This window comes from Argiope bruennichi, chromosome X2 (genome assembly GCF_947563725.1).
Source record: "Argiope bruennichi chromosome X2, qqArgBrue1.1, whole genome shotgun sequence".
NCBI lineage: Eukaryota > Metazoa > Arthropoda > Arachnida > Araneae > Araneidae > Argiope > Argiope bruennichi.
In genome coordinates, this window is record NC_079163.1 from 33696438 (window position 1) to 33713035 (window position 16598).

Genomic DNA, 16598 nt, shown 5'->3' on the forward strand with positions numbered 1-16598 from the left:
TAATAAAAAAATGTAATAAATTAAATTTTTTTAATAAAAAATATTTTATACTATTATTAATATTTATTATAATATTATTATACTATTTAAATAGCGTTAAGAAAAGGGGTTTTTTTTTGTTATTTCGTTTACAATTATTTTTAAATTTAAGTTGTGCATTTTTTTCAAACGCAATATACTGCAATCAACTTTTTAAAAAGTGATTTTTCCAATTAAGCGTTTTGCCATTTCAATTTGCCAAAATTTGCTACTAAAACTGCTCATATAAAGATTAAATTAAAATCGATAAAAAAAAAAAAAAAAATATTTGGTTCGGGGAGTTTGAAGAGAAACAGGGCCAGAGATTTGCATGGTCTAAAGGCCCCTAGAAGGCTTAATCTGACTCTGCAGTATAAAATGGAGTATGAAATGGTGTGAATTCGTGTCAAGAATTATGAATGCATTAATATATGGTATGTTTAATGCGAAGAATTAAATATAAGCATGCTTAACATTGTATACTAGTGGTTGATTTAAATAACTTATTATGTGTTTTTGATTTGATGCAGTTGAATTATTGATTTTCTTTTCATACAACAGATGAATTACAGACAAAGAAGCTTCACTCACTCTTTGCAACTGAGCTAAAAGGATATTTTTATATACTTAAATTTTTGTCTGTATTTAAGCCATTGTATATCATATTCAAAAGTTGGAAACTATATTTTCCGAGACTGATGCTTTATGTATGTTCATTTTACACTGCATTGGTTGATTTTCACGATGAATGCTGTTAAAAGTTTGAAAATTTCACTCCTTACCTGTCTGTTTCTCTCATCTGTGATTCGAGAAATCTGAATCTTTTTTCTGCCCATGATGGCTGAGGGAATCAAGGAATTGAGAAAACTGTTGTTGTTTTGACAATCACTCTCGTCTTTCCTTTACTCCTTTCAAACCCACATTAATTACTCTATCATTACCTGAAAGGAAAGAAATAAAAATGAATTACCCCATATTTATAATTCTACACTGTGCTAAATATTAAGATGAAAAAAATATGATATTAAAAATGAGCAACTGCCAAGTTAGATTTCCACAAACCTCAGCACTATTATACATTATGTTATTATATATCACCATATAACACTATATATTATCTGCAACCGACAAAAATCCAGCAGAGAATAATTGTGTCGTGCAGCTGTAAATGAAACCATCACCATTTTTAATTTCACAAATAAGTTTTTGAGAGATTTTAAATTCTCGTGATCTCTTCATCATAAACTGCACACTGAAATACATTGACGAAATGTTTCTAATACCTTATAATTTTTTAAAAATTTTCTTCTTTGAAGATAGCATCTTTTGTAGCTACACAACACATTTAAAGCATGTCACTACAGAACAAATAAATGATGCTTAGTTTTGGCATTTACAGCAAATATATAAATACCTCTATAAGAAAATAATACTTTTTTTTTAAAATGAATTTGATTTTGTGGCAAATTATAAAAAATGTTTTTAAGTGCAGATTATAAAGAATTATTGAAATCATATTAGGTAAGAAATTAATCATATTTGAAGTAGAAAATAAAATAGCACTGAATATCGTCTCACACACAACACAAAAGATCTCAAATTACAATTAAATTTCATTGAAATATTTGATCAGGAATGTTTTCTCATCTCCAACGAATGCCAAATCGCCAGTGTCATAAAGCAAGGTAATATTGGCGACTTGGCATTCATTGGCTATATGAAGGAGTACCAGTTAGTGAATTTATAACATATTTAATTTTTGATTACAGCCTTTTGCACTCTGAGTGATGACATTGTTTGTATACACATTGAACCTCAAATGAGGATGGTCTGAGAGATTTTTATGATATCACAAATGGAAGAACATTTCAGCTAATTTTATAACGTATTTAAGGATTTATCTAAAAATTACTAAAATAAAAATTTCCGTTGAGATAAATTTTTAAAAGGTGTTTTCTTTTTCGAAAATTAAGAATCAATCTTTTTAAAGTGCCGTCTCTTAAAAATATAAAAATTATGCAGGTGTATAAACTAAATTTCCTCTTTAAAATGAGATATATTTCAATATTAAATTATATTTCAATATAGCACCCTAAAAATTCGAATCAAAATTTATACAATTTTATTAAAGCTGAAAATAAATGTGTGAAGTGAAGAAAAAGAAGTAAGCGATTTAAAAATTATTTTATGTAGTTTAATTTGATTTTTCGAAATGTTTTGTCGTGTTTATAACCCACAAAAGGACCTTCCTATTCCTTCCTCATTTCTCATCTAATCAGGCGAAAAGTCTCACTTTTAATCATAATGCAGTTAATAGCTAAGAAACAAAACACAAAATTAATACCTGATTGAGAAAAAATCATGCAATACTTTCAACTCTCTATGTCAAAGAGCAAATCAGTGAAAGATATTGGAATTCCTTCTAAATTTAGTTAACTACTCCTTTTTTCATTGTCTCAATAGGATTCACTCGAGTCATCGAGTGAGTCACGAATCCTGGTGAGCCGAAACCTTTTTCCACAAGGAAGTGGACATAGAAACTGGTCAATCATCTAGTAACCAATGAGGCTTGGAACTAGGTTTACGGCCCCTCAGAAAACAATGCAAGGTGATGTAGTCGAATATGATTGTCCAGAAACCAGCAATATTTATCAGGGAATGACTCAAACTAACATTAAGACACGGAACTATTAACGTAGACAACTATCGACTCGAGTTTCCTATTCGACGTTTTGATAATAAGGATATTTGCACATCAAAAGGTACATCTAATAATAAGGTTCTCTTTTCTATCGTCACAGTTTGCACATCTTGTTAGTAATGCCATGTAATCTGTATGCCAAGAAATAACTTCTATTCTTCCAATAATTCTCTAAAATATATGGTATATCTTACGGGGCAAGAAATAAAGTGTTGAAATATAGACAAGCACTTGATTGTAAGAGCTGTTTCGAAACCGAATAATAATAATAATAATAAATGCTATGTGTTAAACGAGTCGCATCAACATTACGTCACATATTTTGCTTATTTTTTTTTTTTTTTTTACTTCAGCTTAGAATAATAATGATAATGCAGTATGTTATGTAAAAATATAGTCACTTATATTATAGACGGAGGCAGATTATTTGATTATAATTTTCATTGTTCTATCAAGATGTCGTACGTCTGAAACCACAGAACGCAAAATATACGATTTTGATGTAACAGCTAGATCTACTTGCTATATACGGAATTTTGTAGCAATATATAACAATTTTGAAAGCCAATGTAGCTATTTATACAAGTGTTTTGTATCAATAATTTGTTATATGAAATATAAGTATATAAGTGTGACAAAATATTGGAAACAGCTCCGAGGGGAATTTTCACTTATTTTAAAAATTGCCCGTAATGAGAAAGAAGTAGAAATTAGTTTTATATATGAGAAAAAGGAAGAAGTATTTGTAACTGGTAATTTTAAATATCTTGAAAAATCAATAAATTAAATTTTAATGCAGCTTTTTGAATGAGCCCCCACCCCCCAGCCTTACGGTTCTAATAGGCCAACACGTTCCGGAAATCATTCATTCCCTATTGGGTAAATAAAACATACTTTTACATGGGTTATCGTTGAAATAACCAATTTTGCAAGGAATTTAAAATTTTAATCATGCAAAAGTCGGATTGGTACGAAATCCTAAATCGGGGATTCCTATTTACGATTCTTAAATGTTTCATTCTAATATAAATAAAAATATTAAATATATCGACATAACAGCAAAGGTATGAATACGAGCCAAGTTAAACTGCATAATTCTTTCATGCTTATTTGCTGAACTAGTGCATGTTTACACTTTTAGAATTTCCGCCCCGGTAGAAAGCAACTAAGTTTGAGTAGCGTTTCAGCCAAAACGAAGTAGAGAAAAGGGCTTATTCACTGTCCCTGGTGTAGCAGTCACTTATTTAGATGTCACCTGCTACAGTCCACAGCCCCCCACCTCCCTACACACTCAGGGATACTGTTGCACGCCTCAGTCATCTCTTAAGGTCAAGCACCCCTCCTTACTCAAAGATATGACAATACGATTCTCCGTCAAGAACAGAAATGTCAACAGATATTTTTTCACTTCTTGCAGCATATTTTGGACCATATACCGTTAAATACAAAGCAATTCAAGTCTCTTCTATATTTGGATAAATAAATAAATAATTTAATTTGTTCCATAAATTATTTAATGTTAAATGCCGAATAATTATATTATATATGGTCCAGAAAAGTTAGAGGAAGTGAAATGCAAATGTAAAAATTCTTCATTGGGAGGGGGGTTACTCATATAAAGGTTTAAATAATAAATACAAATAAAATTCTAATGAAAGCTGCTTTGAATATATTGAATTTGACTTAGCCTACTGTAACTATGCATTAAAAAGAGTTTTTATTTTCTTATTTCTTGTGCTTCAAATTAATTATAAGTTTCCCTTCTAAAATATTATTCTTCAAGCAGTATTTTTATCTTTTTTCAAAATATGCCGATGGAAAAAATTAGTAAGTGAAATATGAAAAGAAGACCTTCAGTTAATTTTATTTTCAAGAAGTAGAACAACATCTAATTTTAATTGGCTTCAGATTCTGTAGAATAAAAATAAATAAAAAACAATTATCTGCATTTACTTTTTTGTTATCTTCTTAGATTAAAAAAAAAGAACGCTTTTTTCTAAATACTTCTTTTCTTCAGCTTAAAATATAAAAATTGAGTAAATAAGATCCCTTTCTTTAGAAGGACATACATTAAAAAAAAAATATTTAAAGGAAAAAAAAGGCGAGTGGTCACTTTTCCCATTCGCCTCATTGGCTTTATAAACTTCTAATGAATCGCCAAACAATGAAAAAGTCTCCTCCATCTTCATTAATTTCTTTGGCCGAATTTCAGCAAATAATCGCCAGCTCTTATCGCCGAAAGTTCCTCAGCAAGCCAAGAGGAAATGAAAGACGGAAGATCTTTTGTAGCTATTCTCCGGGGGGAGGGGTCGGACCTTCCCCACGTCCTGACCACACCTGCAGACATCTGCTACCAGAGTTCAGAGAAAAGTCGGAGAAAACGTAAACAACAAATCATGTTTACTTTGCTGAGCGGAACTGCTAAACAAGGGAATGGAAGGGTTACAATCTGGAATCATCTGTGAAATAGGGATGGAAGGTGCGGGGACTCCTCTATTTAGAATTAGCCTTGGGAAAAAAAATCTAAGCTACAAAACGGAAAAGAAATAGAAAAATTTATTGGACAGAGAGGTAAAGTGCTGATCGAAATAAAAAAATAAAAGTAGGAATCGGGGGAGAGGAAAGAAAAAAAAAAGCAAAAAGTTAGTTTTGTTTGTTAAAGAACCCTTTTTGTGGAAATGAGGAAGGAACTAGTAAAGGTCAACTGTTCCGGCGGCTAGTTCTGCTAAAGAGCCACGACATTAAGAGGCGTGGGAGTGTGAATTATGGCATCGGACCTTGAGGAGGACACGATTGGCGGCGAATCCGATTCTTTGGCGGAAATTTTATTGTCATTGAATTTTTGAAAGTTTGGGAATCGTTTCATTATCTAAACAAATAGGGGTGATTTTTAAATCATGGGAATCGGGGGGGGGAGGGGAGTAGAAAGATTTTGATTTGTATCTTTTAGTGTCCTCTCTCTTCGTTTTCTTTCTTTATTATAAGCTGAAGATGCGTATCCTTTTTTTGCGTCCTCAAATTGCTAAGAACGTTCTCTTGTCATCACCTCAATTAACCATACAGAAAATAATTTGCAATAACAATGATACTAGTTCATCAAAAATATAAATAATTTAATTGCATTCAATAATTTAATATATTTATATTTTTCTGAATTCTTGTCATTTATAAAAATGGTTGAAACATGTATGTTAAGCATATATACCTACCCTTTAAAAATTGAAAATATAGCTAGAAGCACAGCTTATTTTTCTTAAAGAATGCAATTTCTTTTCAAAAGTCAAAAGTCTGAATGCATCATTCTTTTTTAAAGAAGCAGGAGACATCCATTTTTTAAAAAAATAAATGATGTCCCTTTGTCGAAGAAAATTTCCCTACATTATTTTTAGCACTTACAGAAAAATTACATTATCGTTCGGTCAACTAAGCACTCATGTGGTAATCCTTTGTCATTCAACAAATGTTTGATATTATGCTTTATTTTTAATAATCATTGAAATTTAATGTTGAAATACAAAAGGAAATTAAGTGCGAACAATAAATATTCTATTTTAATTAAATATAATAAATAATAATAATGCTTCCTGCTTCCAAGAAGTTAATTGCGCAAAAAAAAAAAAAAAAAAAAAAAAACATTTAAAGGAGAGCGCATTATTTGATTTTCAGTTAAATCCAGATAACGGAAGCTATCGCCTGACATTTGGCGTAAAATAAATTTTTCTTTTTTTCTTTCTTTTTCTTTTTTTCTTTTTCCTTTCTTTCTTTCTTTTTTTACTGTCATTCACGTGTTCAGTCATGCAAGCGCACCGGGACATGTCGTTCACATAGGAATGGACAAAATGAAAGAAATCAGACAAAATAAAATGTTGATGTATTACTATGAAGGGAAATCGGAGTATGGACGATGATACGTGTGAAAAACGACATCTATTTCTCACGATCGACAATTGAATTAATTTATTTAAGCTTGTAAAAAGGTTTGGAGAATATTTCACCCATGAATAATGATTAATATTTGAAAATAGGCGAATGTAATGAAGCATCTTTTAAAAATACAGTTTAAATTACAATTATTTAATTTCTTTAAGGAAAGAGGAAAATTTTAACAGTATAATTATTTTATTGTAGCAATAATTTTTGTTAATTTCTGTTAAATAGTACCTTAGAATCCGAATCAAAAACAAAAAAGCAAGAACACTACTAGAAAGAATAAAACTTCCGTTTAGACTATAAGTGCTATGCATTTTCAGAATTTATCATTATTATGCTTTTATTTATTTATTTTTCATTTTTAAACCAGTTCTATGATGAAACTTCATTTGGTGATAGTTATTAAGATAGAAATTAAAAATATGTCAAACAAATTTTTGTTTTTTTGAATTTTTAGAAAACACTTGCATAAAATATTTCTAAATATAAGAACCATTTGATTGAATAGCATATTTAAAAAATTTATATTTTATTTAATGGACTGAATAAGTTAAAATTATAAAAAGTTCCATTGAAAAATATTGAATAAAGTAATGCGTAAACAAATCCCGAAGAAATTTACATACGAACATATGTTTTTAACATGAGACTCATCGGCAAAAAGAGTTTAAAAGAATCAGCTGTTTTGCGCAGGTCAGAGCTCTTAAACAAATAATCAGATTGTGAACGATAAGTTAGGTAGATCAGTACTTACTGGTGGACGATTGTTATAAATAATAAGCACACATCTGCCTCAAATCTTCCTTTCTTCACTCTACAAAAACTGAAAGCCTTCATAATAGTGTGTGTGACTTTATCAGCTGCTGAAAGATGTTTGTTTAGATACGTAGAAAGCGTATTGCAACAGCAGATAACCTCTCTACTTTGGGTTCCTATCATGACATCAAATATTTACGTGTGACATATCATCACTGGACTAAGGCAGGCTTGTGGAATCATGCTGTATTATCGAACTGAACAACGATGAAGACAGTGAGAGGCTTGAGGATTGTAAATATTCATGACTGAAGTCAAATTAACTCATTGCTATCTTGTCTAAGGAAAAGGCGTTTTTTGTTTAGTAAGTTTTATCGTAGGCAGAAAAATAACTGATTGTCTGGCGATTCAGATAATCTATTAAATAGCGGTTATTATTTGAGAATTGTTCAATCATATGTCATTTCCTCGATACATAAAACTCGAATTTGCAATGCTTTAGTTCTACAAATCCGGATTAAATTATATGAAATGAATTCCTAATCTCAATCAAAAAATTAATTTTGCCCGTTTCTAAATTATTTGAAATCTCATATCAAACGGAGGCTTTTAATTAAATAAATTAGGAACCAAACTATAACTAAACAGTATGAATTCGTTGCTTTTTTTTTTCAAAATTTTTATTAATATGTAAAAAATAAATAAATGTTTAGGAAAGAATATATTACAGTCTTAAAATTTAGTTTTCTCAACGTGAGTAATTTTAAATCAAAATTTCTGAGAGTGAGCGTAAATTAACTGTTCGTAATATTTTCCAATAATAATGCCTTCCTTCTTTTTTATTTAAATATCAAAACAGTTAAATTCCGAGGGGAAAAAAATCGAGTGAGATAAAAGTTAAATAAAAAATTTAAATAATTGAATTGCAAAGATTAAGTAACAAAAACATTAATATATTAATTTATATACAATAAAAATATAGGTATTTATATACAATAAAAATATAGGTATTTATAAATAATAACATAGGTATAATTTTGTTTTTAAAAAGACATATAATGTCAAAATATTTTAATTAAAAGAAGAAGTTCTCCATAAATTAAAAAGTTACTAGTTGCATAGAGTATTGGAACCAATTAATATATGATTTAATGCCTATATATAGATAAATGCAAAGTAAAGGGAAAATAGAAAACCATATCCTATTCCTGAAATAAATAGATTCGATTCTATAAGCAGACATCAATACGTCTTTACAAGAATGAATCTCATTCTCAATCGATAATAGAAAGATATCTATGATTTTTCAATGGCCATCAGATTTAGTGCTGCTTCTAGCTCTTCACAAACAAATATTCAAGTTATCAAGATTTAGAAAAATCATTAGGCATCCAATAGTGCCATTAAGAACAAAAAAAAAAAAATAATAATAATGAAATTCATCAAACTCTCAAAAATTTTGCAGTTTTAATGACTAGAAGTAAAGAAAGATGAGAAATATTTAGTTTGGTTGGTTTAGGAGCGAGAAAAGTGTATTTTGATACTTTCATCTATCAATTTCCATTATGACTGGGTCATAAATGCACAAGGATTGAATGAGATCGTAAGCAATTCTTTCTTTTTCGCTAGACTAAGCTACAATAAAAGTCAGCAATTTCCATCCGTAGCTTCCTCTAACAAATTTTGAGTGGAATTTATTCCGTACGACTTTGATTCTAAATCACCGACAGTTATCTACAGCCCCATCCCCACCTGGAAAAAAAAACTCCATCTCCCATCACTTATTATACTAGTTAAAAAAAAGCAGAAAAAAAAAGGAAAAGAAAAAGAAAAGACAGAAGTAATCTGCCTGTAGAAAAGAACTCCACTAAATACAAGCGTAATGCCCAAACCTCCAATGCTACAGAGGAGTAATCATAAACTAAGCAAGAAGTCTGACCATTCCAACCAACACACAGCGGCTGTGAGATCAATCTCCAAAGCAGTTAAGAGTAAAATTACAAATTCTAGAAAAAGAAAGAAAGAAAAGAGAGAGAGCACATACGCACACAGGAAGATAAAATCAAGGACTGCATCTCTGGTAAAGGAACATTCTGAAGAACTCTCCAATAGCTGTCAAAAAAGCTGGAAGGGAAATTGAATGATTTTTATGATATTTCTTTCCACCCCCTCCTTGCTATCAGGAAACCCTTTTATTGCCCATTTACATGTCATAGTGAAAAGCCCAGGCAAGGGGCAATGTTAGGAAAGAAGAAAATCACCTCCGCGATCATAAGTTCAACCGCGATCTGGCCAAGTCCTATTACCGAGAAGCCACACTTAAATTTCTTATAAACTTCGTAGTTGTAGGGGTTGTCCCTACAGTTTTAATCCTTCTGGCCATACCTTAGGGGTGGGGAAGCACTTTACGTCGGTTTTAATTTTAGAAAAAAAAAATCATCGGCTATGTTGGCTAACTTTTTTTATGAACGTTTTTATCTGTTTGGAAGTAATTCCAACATTAGATGCAATCTCTGCGTTTTCAAAAGAGCCTAAAAACTCGACGGCGTTGGGAGATTTTACTTGAAATGGTTGAATTCCAGGGGATAGAAAAAAAGACATGGGTTCTTGAATCTCGGAATGTGTTTAGTTTTTCATTAATGTTCTTCACATGCTGCAAAGTAATTAATCATTCAAAACATTGAATGGCGAATTTTGATGAAAGCCGTAACTAGAATCATAGTTCATCTTATTCGATATACCCTCTAGGTGTGTCAATATTTCTTTTTATGCATTCATATAGTCAAATATTATCAAAGCGAAGAATTTTTACTCAGATGTATTCCTTCATTTATATTTATGTTACTTTTTGCAGTTATTTTGAAATTATATATGATTATATGTTAGTAATTCATATATAAGCAAACGAATGAATTTAATCAATTATCTCATTAATGGGAAAATTATATATTAAAAGACCGTCGAACTGTTGAATTTTGTATCAGGACACCAAAAAAACAATAAGGCAATCGCGAATACTAAAACTTATAAAAATAAAAGTGAATTAAAAATCTTCTTTGATATGTACGTTACAGATACGTTTTTTTTTTTTTTTTTTTTTTTTTTTTTTTTTTTTTAATTTTTTACATTTTAGTTGAAAACTGAGAAACGAAAAAAATAATACCAAGCTAAATTGTAAATATTTGTGATGTGATGTTTTTCCATATGGAATTTTTTTTTAAATACTTTGTTTTAAAGAAGGAAAATTCATTCAAGCTCTGAAACATTTTTTGATTTTGTAATGAAAAAAAAAAGAACTATTTAATTTTCCTTAATTGAAGGAAGTATTGATTTAATAGCGATTGATTTTTATTGTTTGAACAAATCATTTAACTGTGTGCTATATGAAATTTTTCCTTTGGAAATTAAAAAATCAAATTTTTAAACGAGGTTTCAATTCTTATATCCCTGCTTATGTTTTTTTCTTTTAAATTCTTACATCTTTCAAGTTTCAATAGGAAAATACAAAAAATAACAACCAGCAATATGCAAATGTCTGGCAAAATCAAAAGTTTATTTGTTTGTTAGTTCTGCTTAAGAATTGTGATATTTGTATTGAAGTACGTATCCGCAGGAACAAAGCAACTATAACTCATTCAAAATTGTCATACAAAGTAAGAATTTTAAGTTATATAATAAATTCTTTAGTTAATCATACATTTTTGAATAAGTAACTAAACATGGGATTTATCGATAACTAAGATTATAGACCAAAATGTATCTAACCATGTATAAAAATACTTTCACTAATATCTACTCTTTCTAATCAGTTTACATTGGTCCTCCTTAGTACTCAAGTCTCGAAACCTCAATCCTCCTAAGGCCTTTTTTTTTCCTCTCGAAGCGCAATAAGTAAAAGAGGGAAATGGTATTTTATTAAAATAGGTCATCTGGTTTCAGCTGATTTCCCTCGGGAATTGACGAATTATCCTAAATGATGATTTCCCTAAATTTCTCTCAACGAAAGTGAAAGTCTAAACACAGAAAGGAAGAAATGATTAATCCCAATAAGTAAATACAAGAGCAAAAATGAAATCACATAATTGAAGAGTGGCAGTTTATCCTGTTGGAGGCATATAACTGGTTCAGAACCGAATCAAAGAAAAAAAGCAGCGGGTGATTTCAGTGTCATCGAACTTTCTTGGGAACTGATTCGTCAAAGATTTTTCCACCAGTTTCCTTTTTCGCACATAAAATTCCTTTTGTGCACTCCATATATCCGTAACAGAATGTTCAAGTGTGCACTAGTGCACTTAATTTATGGTCCCTCTAAATCACTCACTTATTCACATTTTACCTTCCGAGGGAGAATTGGCAGTCACCAGAACGTTTCAATAACGTGACAGCAATCGAATCCACGACAGAATGATTTGAATAAAGCATTCTATATAAATTATGTGTCATTTAATTATCTTAATTTTTTATTAGATAATTGCAGTCAGTATTTCGCTTGAATTCATTTTCCATGTCTTCATTTCCAGAATATATATATATATATATAGTTAAGCCAAATAAAACCATACGTGTCACTGTAACTATTTAATATTTTTAAATAATTTGTAAAGCCTTTAAAGATGACAGATTTTTTTTTTTTTTTTTTTTTTTTTTGCCACAAGCAGTTAAAAAATATAACATTAAATGAAAATAAAATAGTTAAATAGAAGTGAAAAAAATAACGAAAGAAATCGTTTTGAAATGATTAAAATAAAATTTTTGAGACCAAAAAAATATAAAAATTAGAACAGCATCCGACTCACAAACTGAAAATTAAATTATACTTTTCGATAGAGTATATAAATTTTATTGCATGAGGGGATGATAATTATAACCTTCCTTTAAGTTTTTCAAATTTCCAAAATTACGAAGTACAAGAAATATTTCAAATTTTAGCTCTTTCCTAAATGTCCGTAATAGAATGTCAGAGTGTGTACTATATATATGTATATATATACAAAGCTATAAATTATATATTTATAGTTTTGTATAATATTTTTTAAAAATGGATAATAGATAGTCGTATCCTTAAAAAATTCGGGGGAACATATCTTCAAGATAACATTATATTGATTAGATCAACACAGATTAGTTTCAGGATTACACAAAGATAAAGAATCGCGAGTCAGTTTGATAAAAAGAAATAAAAAAAAAAATCGTTACTGATTGCAAGCAAAAGCAACGCAAAATAAATAAAGGAACATATTCATTCTGGTTTGAGAAGTTTACAGAAACATATACTTTATAATGTTACGCTTCAATCCACTGTCCCTCTGAGGGCACTACTATGTGGTGGCATAACTAGTTGATTTTTCGAAACTAAATTGATATTATTTTTAATTGGTCAAAGTGATAAATGCAGGGTATAATATTTCACGGAGTAATTCTCGTACAAGGACTGACAGCAGTAACAGAAGAAAAAGGAAGAGAAGAAGAAGAAAAAAAAAAAAAAAAATTGTGAACTGACAATAGTAATAAAAGAAAGAAAAAAAAAGTTATCTATATCGAAAATGCCAAAAATAGAGATAATGCTCTACTTTTAAGTTGCAACACATACCAAGAACAAAGAAATAACTCACCTCAGAAAAACTGAAGACCACCAATTAATTGTCAAAATTTCCTATCAGTGGATATCTGACCCTAACTGTCGATCTCGTTTGTCGAGATTTACTGAAAATACCGGATATATAGTTAACCGTTATCTTAGTTAGCCTAGGGCTCTGTTAGAAGTGAGGCGCCCACATGTCTGGGCTCCAAATACGTAGAAGAAGGTCAACCCCTTTCACGTTCCGCGAGCGAAAAATCGTCCCATTTTTCCCATCCCGAGCACTTAGCCTCAGGGGAGGCAGACTGAAAGGAAGAAAAAAATGAGAAAGGTTTGTAACTCTCTGGATGAAAACATCTTTACACTCTTCTTTTCATCTTTCTTCATGTTCTCGATCAGCAGGAAGGAAAAGGAGATTAAAAAAAAGAAAAAAAAAAAAAAAAATAGAAAGAAAGAAAGAAAGAGAGAGAGAAGAAGAAGAAGAAGAATCTATAAAGAAAGATATATCTTATTTTAAATAAAGCATTTAATAAGCAGTTTATCAATCATTTTTCCAAATTGTTTTAAGATTTCCAAATTCACTCTCATGAAGCCCTTGGTATGCTTGGCGTAGTATGGTGAAATTCGGCTTTTGTGCCAAAAAACATCAATTATTTACCACCTCATGAAGCCTCTGAGTGAGAGCATTATCTATTATATATTTGACATTGAGAAGGAAGCTGATTAATTTATCTTGAGATGAATATTTGTAACTAGGTTGCTACAAATTATTTGTTTCGAAGGGATGGGGATAGAAGGGTATTATCCAGGTTTTGAGAGAATGTGATTCAACATATTTATTTACAAATATCAATCTAGGGACTGTCTATAAGACACAACCCATCTCTAACAGTACTTACCCAAGTTTCCCTTAATTGTAGTTTTCTAGTTCAGTATTACATCAATGACATGTATGGGTGTATGTCTCTTTGTGTGTGTGCATAACGACTTGAACTTGCAAAATTTATCCGAAAAAGTTGCATTTAACTTTCACACTCGAATCTCTTTTTCGGATTTGCGGGCCTAGGCAATGCAAATTGTGAGGCCCCACTTTTAATATATTTTTTCTATTCAGTTTCACACTTTTCAACGCGCTTTTAATATGTTAGTATTTTATTTCAGATTAATATTTTTATTTTATTAACCTTATGAAAAGGCATTCTTTTTGATTTACTATTATGACTCCAGACTGATCGGCATCCACGTTTGTGCTTAATGTTATTGAAGCAGGGTTTGTGTCTATAAATACTCTGATAACAAAGTGAACGTAATGAAATATATAAGAACCTGTTTAATTATATCTGAGAACGTATTATTATTATCTTAATATTTTATAATTCATAGAGTTTGTACTTTTTACAAACTTATTTATTTGGCATCTAATAAAGGTCTTTAATTGGCCTGTTGTGGCCCCCTTTCAGCCTAACATCCCAAGACAACTTCCAAATTGGAAATCCGCCTCTGTATAAAAGCAATTCATATAGAGAATTCATGTGGACACGTTGTAAAGTTTAAAATGCAATTGATGCAGAGACATATTTTAATAAGAGGAATGCCGCTGAAATTTTATGAAATTATTACACGCGTTTGGATAAATGTAGGGAGAAAAATACACATGAAAAATGTACGGAATTCAACCTCAGATGACGAATAAAAAAAGCAAAGGGATAACAATATGTTTTCAAGACGGCAATAAACAAAAATAAAGATAACAATGATGAAATTTCGAAGTAAATATCTGCTTGTTTAAGAATATAATTATAAAAAGATTAACACGCACAACATTAATGACTTAAAAGATACTGAAAAATTTAATTGGTTGTAATGAAATTAACATGAGTGCAAAAGAAGTTAAAACATTTTCCTTAGGGGAAAAAAAACCCACCTTGAAATAGGAGTTTCGTATTTGAAGAGATATATGAATTACAGTAAAAAAAGAAGCAAAAAGAGTTGGAATAAAGTAGTTACTTAATGACAAATGTGCATTTTAAAAGTCATATTTCTTTCTCGATTTTTTTTTTTTATTTTTTTATTTTTCACTTGAGAAACAGTATTTTTCTCAATGTCTCGCTAGATACTCAGACCAAAAGTTTTCCAAAATTTACTAATTTGTTGATTATATTAGTTACTGCGTATAATCGTCTAGACTTTCAGACAATTTCTTAAGAACCATTTACAGCACATTCTAAGAAGAATGTTTATCCTTAAAATGAAAGAAGCATTTTTGAAGTCTGGTGTAGAGTTGCGGATACCGACAATTAAAATATTTTTAGGAGGAAACAGCTGATATACTAGAAACTGGGAACTGGAAAAATTTTAAATGCAACTTATAGTTAAAATTATCTTGTTTCTGTAACATACAAGATCTATTATTATACGAAGTGTTACTAAAATGTTTCGGTAGAAATCAAGGAATGTAATGAATTAATAGTTATGAATTTATTAATATAGAAAAATATTTAAAATTATATATTAATTGATAATATCACAATTTTCAAAACTTTCTTCACAATTAAAATAGAAGGAGAGGAAGCTATTCAGATGCAACAAACCTATTACAAGAAAAATCAAACAGAGCATCTGACGCTTTTGAAAGGCATTCGCTTTTAAAGGCGGATAATATTTTAAGGTATTAAAAAAGTGAACAAATATTTTGATATAAAGCAATTCAGTAGTATCGAAAAACATGAACTAATCTTTGACATAGCGTAAATAATTCGTTTTAATATTAATTTTAATAATAGGGATTTTTTAAAATTTATTTATGGGGAAAAGTTGAATTGAGCATTAAAATTATTTTTTTTTATCCAGAATGAATTTTTACAGTTTCAATATTTTAGTTGTATTTGCAATGTTTATAAATAATCTAAATATAGTTTTTGAAATTTATTTTCGGCTTTTTTAATAAACTCATCTAAGTTTTGGAATTTCATTGTTTCCAAATTCTTCACATAAAGTAAAATTTTCTATAAATAATTATTATAGAAAGAGTTGTAATCATAGAATCAGTTATTATAGCCATATTGTAAAAATTAAAAAGACACAGTGAATGTTTTTCCTCTATGCTCTATGTTCTAGAATTTTTATCTTTTTTTTTAATCTTCTCTTGTTTCTAAATCAAAAAGAAAAATTTCTTTTTTTTTGTCAAGGCTTTACGTGACCACCTAATAAACTGATAAGTTTCGAAAGTTCAAGGAAAGTGATACGAACTGATTTAACAGGTTTATAGGTGTTTCATTCTATATTTTTTCACTGACACAAAATCAAAGTTCGCCTCCGGTAAAGCAATGATTTCACCAAAACCTCATTCTAGAAAAATATACTTTTTTTCTTTGTATCATTCCTAAGACAAAGACACCTTAAAATTCAGTTTAGAGGCCATGTTTCAGAAATTCGGCTGTGAGTCAATCGTGTAACACTTTCGTTGAAGTTGCCCGTTTATGTGAAACTGGCTAATAATTAATACAGCTATTAAATTTTAAGAAGGAAAAAAACCATTAACGGTGGAAATTGTTGAAAATATAAATAAAATCCACAGTAAAATATCTTCGCTATATTTATTTCTATTCTCCCATC

General features: G+C 29.8%; 1 protein-coding gene across 4 annotated transcripts in view; it reads right to left on the reverse strand.

The window, feature by feature from the left end:
* LOC129959976 (myocyte-specific enhancer factor 2-like) overlaps positions 1-16598 on the reverse strand; it is a 348098-nt gene that overhangs the window by 28123 nt on the left and 303377 nt on the right. For 3 of the 4 annotated variants that reach the window (XM_056072924.1, XM_056072926.1, XM_056072925.1), the window contains one exon: positions 801-959. In XM_056072924.1, the coding sequence (XP_055928899.1) occupies positions 801-854 (54 nt within the window). In that variant the 5' untranslated portion in view covers positions 855-959. Of the gene's footprint in view, positions 1-800; positions 960-7403; positions 7542-16598 lie in introns of those variants that run through there. The other variant, XM_056072927.1, reaches the window with a different exon arrangement.